Source organism: Phocoena phocoena, chromosome 5 (assembly GCF_963924675.1).
Source record: "Phocoena phocoena chromosome 5, mPhoPho1.1, whole genome shotgun sequence".
In the NCBI taxonomy this organism is placed as follows: Eukaryota; Metazoa; Chordata; class Mammalia; order Artiodactyla; family Phocoenidae; genus Phocoena; species Phocoena phocoena.
Window position 1 is genome coordinate 22563982 of NC_089223.1, and position 13571 is coordinate 22577552.

Genomic DNA, 13571 nt, shown 5'->3' on the forward strand with positions numbered 1-13571 from the left:
AAACAAACAAAAAAAAAAAACATAGGGAAAAAAGTTGGAGCAATGCTGAATTAAAGGAGGAGAAAATACATGCCCTGCCACGCTCCCAAATCACAGCAGCAAGATGCGAAGGATGTGTGAAATGACAAATTCCTGTCCAATGCACGGGAAGAATAGAAATATTGCTCTGAAATCACCACAGTGATGTTCTATTTGCTAGAATTTTCTGTTTAGGTGAACCCAGGAAGACCTCACCTCACCTACAAATCCAAAAAAGAAATGAACCAAAAAGAAATTCTATTACTTTACTGTATGCGACACCCTCCTCTTTTTTTTCCTTTTTCTTAGCCATAACATATTCATTGACTATTAGCCATATTCATTGACTATTAGAATACTTAAGTATTGTTGAGAAGTTTGTCTAACAATTTTTTTTTTAATTTTTAAAAAAGGAAATATCAAAACGCATATTGCATGGGAGGATACCAGAAAGGGTTTCCATTCTGGAGTCAACCAGACCTGGGTCTGAGCCCTAGTTTTGTTTGAATCCTGGGTTTGACTTTAGTTGCATGACTTTGCACATTTTTTAAACTTCTCTGAGCTTCAATCTTTTGCTTTGTGAAATGGAGATAACATGGACCCACAGTTTGAAGGTTAAATGAAATAACCTAAGTCATTGAAGTCACTAGCAAAATATTTGACAACGTAGGTAGTTGCAAAATTTGGGTCAATTTTTTCCTCCCTTTTCTTGATGGAGATACCTGTTCTGGCATGAAAGGAAGGTCGCATTTTGAACTGGAAGTCTTGGGTTTTGATTTTTCACTTTTTAAGTTATTAGACAATTTACTTGACCTGTGTGAATACATATTAGCTAATTTTTTCTGAAAATATATACTGGTTATACCCTATGAGAAAAATATGTGAAAATGTAGACTTTAACATGTTAAATAAGGGCAAGGTATTATTATTATTATAAATTAACGTATCTGAGTCAAAAATATATACAGATATAGTATTCAGGTTTCTATGAATCTGTTCTTCAGGGACTCGAAGAACTACACTGTTATCTTATTCTAAAATGTTACCGTAAAAATTGTCTTTGGTCAGTTTCTTCAAGGGCATATTCATTGGAAGTATCTCATAATAAGTTTCAAGATGTCCTCAGAATGCAGAGGTTACGAAAGAGTGTACTGGAATTGGACTCCAGGATACTTGACTTTGCATTTCTATTCAAGCTGCAATTTGACTTTTGCTATCTTGGTTCTCCATATCATTCAGATGCCTTAATTCATTATGGAAATTGATGCTGAGTGTTTACCCCATGCCAGACTACCATTCCTCTTTACATATACAAATGTAAGTCACCTTTGGAAAAATTAAGACCTAGGTCCTACTACATTTCAAACAATAACTAATACTTTAGAAATTTTTAGAACCTTCTCCCAGTTGATAATGTTACAGAAAGTAAACTGAGGCAGAGGAATTACCCCATGTCACTGATAAGAATCCCCATGAAAGTTCTGCTCTCAAATGAAGTGACCTTCTGACTCAAAGGTAGCTTCATATGCATCAAAGTTAGGTGATCACCAGAGAAAATAATTTTCAAAATCTAATTTAATTCATTTAATACAACCAGGAACCAAAGAGAATGAAAGATGTCAAGGAAAAGAGAAAATATACCTCAACCAGTAATAGGTTTCGTTTCCTACTAGGAAAAAAAAATTAATGTTCAGTAAAATTTGAAAAGAGAATGAGGCCAATTCATTTTGATCCTGTGGCAATACTTTGAAGCTGACTTTTTAACCTAGTCTATTTTACATTTCCAGATGTTATGAAAGGCAATGTATGCAGAAAGCAGTACCAATGGGGATTTGGGTATTTCATTTTCCCCACTGCAGTGATGATTTGGGTCTTACTTTTTCTGAAAGCATCTTTAAAGAATTCTTCAAGCTGTCTGGAGAATGCTGGCTTGCAGAATTAAGCAGTAGGTCTGCATGGGTTGCTATAAGAGGTTGTAGTTGATTGATGTTGCTAAGAACTTCTTTTGCTTTGGCTGTGTTTTCAGGTGAATAGTAAATAAACTGGTATCCAGTACTGCAACAACAAAGATAAAGGCAAGTTACACAACGAGCAGAAAGACTTTTCAGCACTTAGTACCAGATGGCAAATGATAAACAGAACTCCAAATAGCATTACTTCCTATTGAACAGATAAGAACTATTCTAAGAGATTTTTATGATATCTGAAGAGTGTTTAAAGTCAAATGACCAAGATATTTTGTAAGACTAGTTGAAATAAATCCAGTCCTCGCTCAATCACTAGGAAGATTCTTCATGATTACATATGTCAAGTATTAGTATTCAAAACAAATTAGTATTAATATTATTAATAATTATTAGTGAACTTGAAGCCACACAGTACAGAGAGAAAAGTATGAGCCTTTATATTTAGGCCAATATGAATATAGATCCTGGCTCTACCACTTACTAGCTGGGTGATCTTGGGCGGCCTTTAGCTTCCACATCAGGAAAGTGGGAATAATTATGCAAACAGTTCTAAGAGGTGGGTAAGATGGGTCATCATTCATGTGAAATGTCTGACACAGAGCAAGCATTTAATAATTACTGTGTACATTTTCTCCCATGATACTTAGGGCAGGGGGCATACATTTTAATAGCTGAGAAATGGGGAGAATATAAATTAATGCCAAGTAGGCATATGGAGAATTTTATTGGATAGAAAAGGGACATGACGGCATAAAAATTCCATTATGCTATCTTTTTCATCACCTTTTTTGTTCCCCTTGCGGTTTCTCATTTGACTTGTAAAAATACCTAAAATTGATTACAAATGAAAGAATGACTGACTTTTATAGTCATCATTTAGGAGTTGGTCAAGCATGTTACGGATGTAAGAATTCCATGGAATGAAGGAGTCTTTGGCCAGTTTTATTAGGAAAAACAAAGGAGGCATTCCAGCCGGGAAAGAAGTGAAACAGCAAAACATCAGCCAAAGAAAAAGAAGAGAGTGGCCATGGATGGTGCATTCACACAGTGGGTGCAACACTTGGTCATATCCCTTTATATCCAATCATCAACGCTTTTTTCATAGCATCTTTGAAATCAAGTCCCCCCAAAACAAAGTTCCCTTACCAAGAACTTTATGATTAATTATTAATCAATCATAATTTATGATTAATGTCTCTATCCAAAACTTTATTCCCTTTCTTGTCTCCTCTGACCTCAGTCTTGTGCTCGTTGACCAGTCAGATGACTAAAATTGCTGTTGTCGATATCATCATTAACTTACAAACTCAGGTTGTTTCTCCAGGGCAGGATGAGCTAACGGGACCCCAAGCCATGGCCACCTGGTCTGAGAATCATAAACCAGTTATCCTGACTCCCAAAACTATGATTAAAGATTAAGGGCTATCACAAGAGGATGATTAATCCCGACCCCTTTTTTTTTTCCCCCTTTAAAAGAATCTCCAACTCAAAAACCAAGTTGGAGTGGACCTGAGGCTTGCCTCCCCCTCCCTCGCTTGGTGCCTTGCAATAAATCTCCACTTTGCTCTCAGAGTTTGGCTTTCTGAACCGTGGGCACATGAGCCCTTTGCTGGGTTTCACCTTGCAACCTGTGATGAGTATTTACTGAATATTTTCTTTACATTTACCAGCTAAATTATTAACATTCCCATAATTCCATTTCTTATTTTGAAATATTAGCATCCAATAAGACACATTAACATCTAGAAAGCACTCTCCCCTTGCCTTGACACTAATGATTTTCAGGGCAAAGTATCGGTTTCTTCAGGGAGACAATATAATAAATATTTCTATTATTTAATTTATTTTTTCACAATTATTTTTAAAAATGACCTTGGTGCTTGGACTATTCAGGAGATAGGACAAGAAGTTGATGAATGAGGGATACAAGTGTCTAAAAGCTAAGAAACACATTGCTATCCTGTGACACTGATGAGAACTCACTCAATTCTGTACTTGTAGATTTTTTTAAATTTCAGAAGCAGGAGCTTAAAAATAAAACATACCACTTATTTTAATGCAAACTGAAGCAGATGACAAGTAACAATGGTGAGGAGGAGAAAGAAAACAATAGTCCAGGCCAATTATCTCTGTCTCTTCCTGGCTCATCTGATCTGTGGGACTGTGCTGAAGCCTTTAACAAAAATCATGAACTGGGATGTCCCCCTAATCATCTGTACTCAGACTGGATACAAAATTCAATCCACTGCAGTCTTTAGTAAATCAAACAACTCCATGTTATTTCTGCAAAGAAAATGATTATCTAAAGATACTGACGTATACACACTACTATATACAAAATAGATAATCAACAAGAACCTACTGTATAGCACAGGGAACTATACTCAGTATTTTGTAATAACCTACAAGGGAAAAGAATATGAAAAAGAATGTGTGTGTGTGTGTGTAACTGAATCACTTTGCTGTACATCTGAAACTAACATAACATTGTAAATTAATTATACTTTAATAAAAAATAAATGAATAAAGATATTGATGTGTCACCAGGGTGGGGATGATATTTAATACCCAGCACTTTTTACAGCTGAGAATAGGACTTACTAAGGACTAGACACAGAAAGCAGCCTGTGAGGGCTTCTCTGTGGTCCCTTTTCACTGATCTGCTCTTCTGTTAATATAATTTGCTTTCTGGTTTCATCATATGGGGATGGATAGGCCTCCCATGGCTTAGCTCTGGGAAAGCTAGAGCTCTCAAGGCCAGTGTGGTCTTCCCTCCTTCTCTCCACAGATCTGTCCTCTTTCTGAGTGTGTCATTCCTGGCCTCTCACCTGTTCACTCCTACGCCCTCTTTTTCACTCCTCTATACATATTTCCTACTCTGCAAATTCCCTGAGTCTCCTCTCCATTGGAGGAAATACACTGCCAAGATTTATTTCTTACATCTTCTTTCCTTACACCCTAGTTCAGTGGTGCTCAAATTTTAATAGGCGTAAGATTCACTCGGGGATGAGGTCAGGGCCTGGGTATTTTTAATAAAGACTGCGGGTGCCCTGGCAACACCAAGAGATTCTGCTGTAGTAGGTTGTAGTCTTCGTAACAAGCATCTCAGGAAATCCTGATGCAGGGGGACAGCTGAGCACTTTTAGAAATACCCTCTGCACTGTTTTGACTGTTGAGTTGCCCTCTACACCTCTGATCACACTACATAGTGACTCCGATAAAAGTTCCTTATTCTAAGTTTCTTATCCCTAACTCATTCTCACTTTCATAATGGCTTCTACAAGGCTGCTTTTGCACTCCATCTTTTTTTTTTTTTTTACAATTCTGTGCATTATTAGTCATCTATTTATTTATTTAAATTGAAGTATAGTTGATTTACAATGTTGTGTTAATTTCTGCTGTACAGCAAAGTGATTCAGTTACACATATGTATATTCTTTTTCATACTCTTTTCCGTTATGGTTTATTACAGGATATTGAAAATAGTTCCTGTGCTATACAGTAGGACCTTGTTTTTTTACCCATTCTATATTATACTAGTTTGCATCTGTTAACCCCAAACTCCCACTCCATCCCTCCCCCACCCCACTTCTGCCTTGGCAACTACAAGTCTGTCCTCTAGGTCTATAAGCCTGTATCTGTTGTGCTTCATCTTTATATTCAGCACAAAATGCCTTGGTTCACTTCTCATTACCAGTGTTGCCCCCATCATCCTTTCATCTTTTCCCTCCCAATATACTCTCCACCCTCTTCTTCTCCTTCCCCAATACATTCTTCAATCACCATCATGGGACCTAACCATAACTCCTGGCCCCCTGTTCCTGAGTCAGTTTCTATTTGAGAAGAGTTATGTAGCAGGCATTGGTTCTCCTGGTTAAGCCTTTTAATGATGAGCATCTTACCTACAGAGGCTGAAAGATTCATTTTCCACAATAAGAGCCAATGTTGGTGTCCAGGATGAAACAGTATGGTATGGAAAAAGAAGCCCAGCACCCACAAAATAATTTTAAGTATACATAAATTTCATCTATGTATTCAGTGCCTTACTCTTTAAACATGTCATATATTTGAACAGTTAGAGCTTCTTAAATAGAAAGTTATGAGTATAAATTAATTATTGAGATAAAAAGAATATTGCTAAACTCTGTTTTATAGTGGTCTGAAATTTAAACTGAACCCAAACACTTGAATCAACTATCAATCAGGCAAAGGCAGAAGAAAGACAAAATATTTGCTTGGACAAAGAATATTTTATAGGAGATAAATAATATAGCAAATCACAGATAATAAAAATTGAAATTATTGTCATAATATTTTTATATTGATGAAACAGTGAATGAAAGTATATATGTATGTCAATATATACACTTTAATATATATTTATTTAAGTTATTTAATATCCAGTTAATTAGCATATACACATAGCCATACTCATATGATCATGTGCATATTGTTACTACTAGAGGTATCATTTTTGAGATATTTCACAGTGAAATAATATTCATATTCATAAACTCTAATTGATAACCAAAATATGATTAAAACAATGATATATGTTCTTGTGTGTATATCCCACCTCAGTCACTTCTTGCTAGTCCTCCTTATTTCTCCTCCAGTGTTCCTTTCTTTTATCTACATGTCCTTCTTAAGTACTCTCATTTAATCTTGTGGTTGAAAAACCTCAGTTATGCTAATGATTTTCGAATTTCTTCATCTCCAGCCTAGACTTTCCCCTGAACTCCATTAAAAGCAAAAGCTCTCCTCTTGACAGTTCCAACTTATCGTGTTCCAAACTGAGCTCCTGATCTGCTCCCCATACTCTACAACCAGCTCCTTCTACCCTCTTCCCCATCATAGTTCACACCAAGCTCATTTGATGTGGCCAATGTCTCTTCTCTTCCTCTCCTAATTTCTGCCACATTTTTCAGAAAATTCTGCGTTTTTTTCCCAAACATATGCAGAATCCAACCACGTATTTCCACACTCACTGCAACCATGCTGGTGCAAGCCACCGTCATCTACCGCCAGGATTATTATAGTAGCCTCAAACTGGTCTCCCACCTCCGTCCATACTCTGAGACATTGAAATCCTTGACTTGTGCTTAGTTGGATGGAGGTGGGAAGCAGGCAAGGAGAGCGAAATAAAGCAGTTCTTTCTTAGTCCCCTGCCCACACCCCAAATCCAAGGACTTGCTCCACCATTTATCTGTGCCTTCCTTCTCCCAGGCCACTCCTTAACCCATTTGCTCAACCAAGCTACTATTTTGTCAAATGGAGTCATGGAAAAATACAGATGAGAGATGATGGGGAGGAAGGAGGGGAAAGGGAAGGGATGTGCCTCACTCCATAGCAGAAATAAATCTCCGGAGAAAAATCTAAGGACTATTTCCACTTCTATTTTTTTTCCTCTACTCAAGCACTACTTGTAAAAAAAACCGATTTCTTGAATCCAGAGGGAGGGACAGATGTGCTTTCAGTTCTGAGAAGAAAACCATGTGGATAATAAATGAAAATTTACAGCTTAGTGCACTTGAATATACCCTTCTGGCTTCACAGGGTTTAAAATGTGCTTCATGAAACTGCAGAAGGTAAAAAAACATACAGCTCTGCTTTCCCCCATATGTCCTCTCCTTTTTTTTTTTTGCTTAGAAAAAGAAGCTTAAAGGAAACCAGTATTTGTTTTGTTTACCTCCTATGGATTTCACTTGTATAAATTGAGTTAATTAATTAGTTAATTAATCTAAACTTAAATTGATGTTTGTCTCAGAAACTACTCTTTCTAAAAATATTGGTTTCTTGGAAATTTTAGAATCAGCATTTTGAACAAAGCTTGACTCTCTTGTTTATTAGCTCTGTGACAGGTAATGCTAATTAAAGGGGAAAAACCTAAAATTCATTTCATTTCGGCTCAACCTGCCCTCAAAGGAAATTTCCCTATTGGCTCTGGTCACACTGCCTCCTATGATCACCCCACTTTTCAGTTTGAAAGTTCTTACCTGCGATTTTTTGACCATTAGAACTTATATATATATATATATAATCCTTTCCTTCGTCCTATTCTTGCTCTAACAAAAGGTTCCCAGACACTATTATATGACAAAGTCCAATTAGTTTTCACTTCCTTCCATGGCCTATTCCCATTTATCCTTGGTTTCACTTGCCCTGATTTCCTCTGCCAACTTCCAAGAGTCTGGTAGACCTATTTCTGCCTAGTTTGGCTTCTGGTATTTTCATGCTCACTTCTCTGTGCAGATGTGATGGAGTAACACCCAAACCAGGTCCCCTGATTCCCTCCCATCCAAAAACTTTCTCAACTCCATCCTGGACTTCATTCATTCATACATCTAATTAAAGTACAGAGTAAGATAAGGTCTAAGAATAGAAACCATTCCCAAATACACGGCAAGGTAAATGTTCCCCTGACTGCAAATGGGCCTGAGGGATATTTTTAGAGGTGATGGAAATGTCCTAAAATTGGCGTGTGATGAGGATCACATAACACTATAAGTTAACTAACATTCACTGAACCATACACTTAAAAAAATAGGTCCACTGCCCATTATTCTATACAAGTAGAGAGTAGAATGCTGGTTCCCAGGGTCTGGGGGTGTGGGAAATGGGCAGATATTGGTCAAGAGGTACAGAGTTTCATTTACCCAAGATGTATATATTCTGGAGATCTAATGTACAGTCTGGTGACTAACAATGAGGTATTAACGGTAACTATGTGAGATGATGGAGAGGCTGATTACCTTGATTGTGATGTTTATTTCATAATGTATACATATAGCAAAACATCAAGTTATACACCTTGAATATATAAAACTTTTATTTGTCAATTATACCTCAATAAAGCTGCAGGAAACAAGCAAGTGTTCCCAGCATATGGTATTGTAGTGCTGGGATAAGGATGCAGGGAGACAGAAGGTATATTTAGGACCCATTTCATTTTTCCCCTGTTAAATCTGATATTTTTTATGGAGGGTCTCTAAAAAAGCCAATAATTTATTATAAATTATTATTATAAAGCCAATAATTTATTATAAATTTATTAAAAAGCCAATAATATATTATAATACTTGGATTATTCATGTAGACTTTACATTAATAATCCAAGTATCTCTCCCTCTCTCTCTCTCTCTCTCTCTCTCATTTGAATAGCTAATAATTATTGGATCTATAATATGGGCCTAGAATTATGCTAATTTCTTTTCAGTGATTATTTGATTTAGTCATGAGAACAACTCTCTGAACAACAAATATTAACCCATTATATAGATTTAGGAATTGAAGACTCAGTAGGTTAAGTAACTTGATCTAGAACATACAACTACTATAAATGGTAGGACCAGGATTCAAATGCAGGTCTTTATTAATACACAGTTTGAACTCTTAATTGTGTCTTACTATTTTATGAACATGGTATTGATCCATTTGAGATTTGAAAAAATTACAAGCCCATAACTAACACAGGAAACATCTTTTATTTAGTAAAATAATGGTAGGTACAGCATATAAATATTGAAACAAAATATAATTGAAGAAAAAATATATATATATAATTGAAGAAGTTCTCATCTTCTAATTAAAACAAAGCCCATTAGAGGAGATGTATGATTCCATTTTATAACACAGATTAGACATAAGAAAGAATTTGAAGATCATCTCACCATAAATTGCTTGCAACAAATATTTAACGACCGCTATTTAGTCAATGCACTGAGAAAAGCAAAAGGCTGGAGTTAGCCAGCAAGATAATCACGGGATGAGTGTGATGACACTTGTCCTCTAAATGCTACAGCCAGGGCTGGTAGCAGAGAAGAAGAAAAAGGGGGATAAATAGCTGCTTCCCACAAGTCCTTGCGAATCTAAGGCTCTCTATTGTTAATATATGCAAAAATCGCCCAGGTAGCCATAGTTTCAGGGTTTGTTTACTAACCACTCAGTACTATAGCTCTTTACATTCCCGAGAGCTCAGACCTTCATTTAAGAGCAATGTAAAAGGATGTCACATTGCATCCAAATTTCCTAGGCATTTTGTTGTTGGAGATTTTTTTTCATGATACCTAGTTTTCCATATTTGCTGGAAGTAGAAGGGGCAAAAGGGTTTTACAAAGACATTTCTCTTATTCTACAACTAGGAGAGATAGAAACAAAAAGGAAAGTCCTAAAGGAAATAGAACTCTGTGTCTATCTCTACCACTCTAAGTTAACTTGTTATCCTTTCCAAAACGTTCACCAATACCTGTCCTCTGTGTATACATAATTTCTTTTTTTTTTTTTTTTTTTTTTTTTTTTTTGCCGTACGCGGGCCTCTCACTGTTGCGGCCTCTCCCGTCGCGGAGCACAGGCTCCGGACGCGCAGGCTCAGCGGCCATGGCTCACGGGCCTAGCCACTCTGCGGCATGTGGGATCTTCCCGGACCCGGGCACGAACCTGCGTCCCCTGCATCAGCAGGCGGACTCTCAACCACTGCGCCACCAGGGAAGCCCCATAATTGCTTGTTTTATTACAAGTACCTTTTTATATACACGTCTAGATACCTCATAATCCACATACTAATTTAAATGACTACATAGTGTTCCACTTTAGTGATGCAGAATAAGATTGCTTAATCATTCATTCAAGATGTTTCTAAAATTTTACCATTATGAATAGAATCGCTGAATACCTGAAGTATTTTCTTTTTAAAAAATTATTTTTAGTATATATAATTCCTAAATAAGTGGTTTTCCTGGGGTGTATTTAGGAAAGCTGTAGATAGAGAATAAGGCCAGAGTCTTAAAAATATTTTACTATTTTCTTTAGCAGATTAAAATAGTAACTGATCTGAGTGAAAATTACCACATCAATTCATTCATTCTTTTTTATAGTACAGATAAAGTAATTTACTTTGAAAATTATATTCTCATAAAGGCCCAGAAAGTGTCAAATGCATCAACTTTTAAAAAATTTCTATCTGGTGGGTAGCAAAACTCAATTCTTAGAAAGGTTATCCGTAAACTAACATCATTCATTCATTAACAGAATACACATTTCGTGTTGAAAATCTATTGATTGTATGAGGATGAATGCATATAGAAGACCTTGAGACTGGGCACCGAAGTCTGATTTCCCAGCTCTGTTATTAGCTGTACGGGCGATTCAGTCTCTGAAACTCATTATTCTCATTGGTAAAATAAATAGGGGAGTTTGTAATCTGAGATTCCCTGTAAGTTCTAAGATCTAAACGATTCTTTAATGCAAAAAAAGGCAGACTCAAGTAACTTTCTTGTTTCCCCAAACTTCTTTTCATATTGAATATAGACAACTGATCTTAGTAAGTAAACATGGTAAACACACGGTGTATTTCCTGTATTCCCTTTCCTCGTGAATTTTCCATCTACCCAGTTATATTAACCAGAAACCTGAGTCCTTCAACCCTGCTCAGTCCCTCGAGTCCTCATCCAATTGGATTTAAATCCTGTAAACAGTTCCTTAAATCTTCTTCAACTCCATACTCACCCATCTCCTCTCACCAGCACTATTATAATAGCCTAATTGTGTGCCCTTAGTTCTCTCCACATAGTAACTCAAAATGTGCCTCTGATCATGTTAATACCCAGATAAGAACCTGTCAATGAGTCCTCTTAGCCTAACCTAGCCTATAGGATGAGAAGCCAGGACTTGACACAGCAAACAAGGGTCCTTCAGATTTGGTTCCCATCCTTTAACCCTTCTCTCTCTCTCTCTCATTCTCTCTGTCTATCTGTCTCTCTGTCTCGTCTCTGTCTCTCTGCCTCCCTCTCTTTCTCCCAGCCGCTCTATGTTGCTGGAGTTCCTAAGCCAAGGTGCAGTGAATGGCACCACCCTGCCCAGGTGTGCTGCATAGAAGCCTGGGAGTCTTCCTAGACAGCTCTGGATCTTTACCTCCTACTCCAAACAGACACACAAAGTCCAAACAATTGCCAAGTCCTTTAAAATATCTCTGTAACTGATCCCCTTCTCTACATCTGTGCTTAAACCACCCTAAGCCAACCCACCTTTCTTCAGCAGAAGCACTGCAATAACTACTTACTTACGCAAGCCTCTTGACAGGGAAGAAGACATTGGAATAGCTTAGGCAAGGTCCCATCTAATAAAGATTCTGCAATGACACTATTTTTTCTCATGTCACACAAGATGATTGTGTGATTTTCCCATGACATAAATCCCATGTGCACATTTTTTTAAGTTAGTACTTTCACTATAATCTTGCAAAGAATGAGATACTCTAGAGTTAGTTTCTAAAGCTCTGGAAAATACAGCACTTTTAAAATTTTCTGGCAGTATATTTGTAGATGACTGTCCTTTCTGCTGTTTGCTGCCTCTAGAATGATGGATATTAAATATCTAAGCTAATAGAGAGCTTTAAAGAACATGCTGAAAATTACTCAGCATTTGATCTGAGTACACAAGGTCTTCCCTGGATTAAAAGCATACTAGTTAAGATGACATAACTATGTCATGATTCCAAATACCTTTTTAGTTTACAGTGAAGAAGAAATGCAACTCCTGATTTACAGAAAATAAGTCCTCAAACCATATATTCTTTTCATATTTAGTTTTTAAAGCAGAAAACAATGTTTCTATAGTTCGCTATAGATTCCACATTTTTAACTCCTAATATTCCTATTGATTAACTTTTTCTTCTGAGCTAAAACCAGAAGTCACATCTTAATAATTGTGTGAAATTAAAACATTTAATTGTAAAGTCAAATTATCCAAATTATCTTCCTGAGAGTGATGATACACTTAATATGTCTTTCCTCAAAAATCTCAAGATTGTAACCATTCTTTCTAACAATCTAATGATTTCAACAGAAATCAGCCACATCCACAGTGTGGATAAGGAAACTAAAGGGTAAAAGTCAGGGTAAAAGTTTTCTGACATCACACAGTTAAGATTATGTGTTTTATCATTTTCAGACAATGTTCTCTTTACCGAATTTATTATCACTCTAATTTCTAGGATCATTTAGCAAACTTGTTTTCATTTACAATTAAAGTCATTTTCTTTAAAGGAATTTTTTTTTTTTTTTTTTTTTTGCGTTACGCGGGCCTCTCACTGTTGTGGCCTCTCCCATTGCGGAGCACAGGCTCCGGACGCACAGGCTCAGCGGCCATGGCTCACGGGCCCAGCCGCTCCGCAGCATGTGGGATCTTCCCGGACCGGGGCACGAACCCATGTGCCCTGCATCGGCAGGCGGACTCTCAACCACTGCGCCACCAGGGAAGCCCGAAAGATTCAATTTTTAAGAAGTTTGAACTGTTACACTTGACACAGTGCTTCTTGCTTCAGATTATACTTTGCTTCACAAGCTTTTGGGTAGGTGATTGGAAGAATACTGCCAACTTTTAAACGTTAAAGTCACCACTGCATTACTAATATTGAACCGGATTTTAGGTTGGGTGTTTTTATAAAAATCATCAGCTTTCCTCTTTCAGAACACGTAAAAGTATATTTTTACTTCCTAGTGAGGCGCAAGCAAACACAAACATTCTAATAGCTGACAAATGGCTGTGTGAAAGCCTACAAGACATTTTCCACAAATGCCCCTATGTTTC

At 36.9% G+C, this 13571-nt stretch overlaps 1 protein-coding gene across 7 annotated transcripts in view; it reads right to left on the minus strand.

The window, feature by feature from the left end:
* INPP4B (inositol polyphosphate-4-phosphatase type II B) overlaps positions 1-13571 on the minus strand; it is a 353066-nt gene that overhangs the window by 131759 nt on the left and 207736 nt on the right. For all 7 annotated transcript variants that reach the window (XM_065877996.1, XM_065877994.1, XM_065877993.1 and 4 more), the window contains one exon: positions 1896-2073. In XM_065877996.1, the coding sequence (XP_065734068.1) occupies positions 1896-2073 (178 nt within the window). The remainder of the gene's footprint in view (positions 1-1895; positions 2074-13571) is intronic.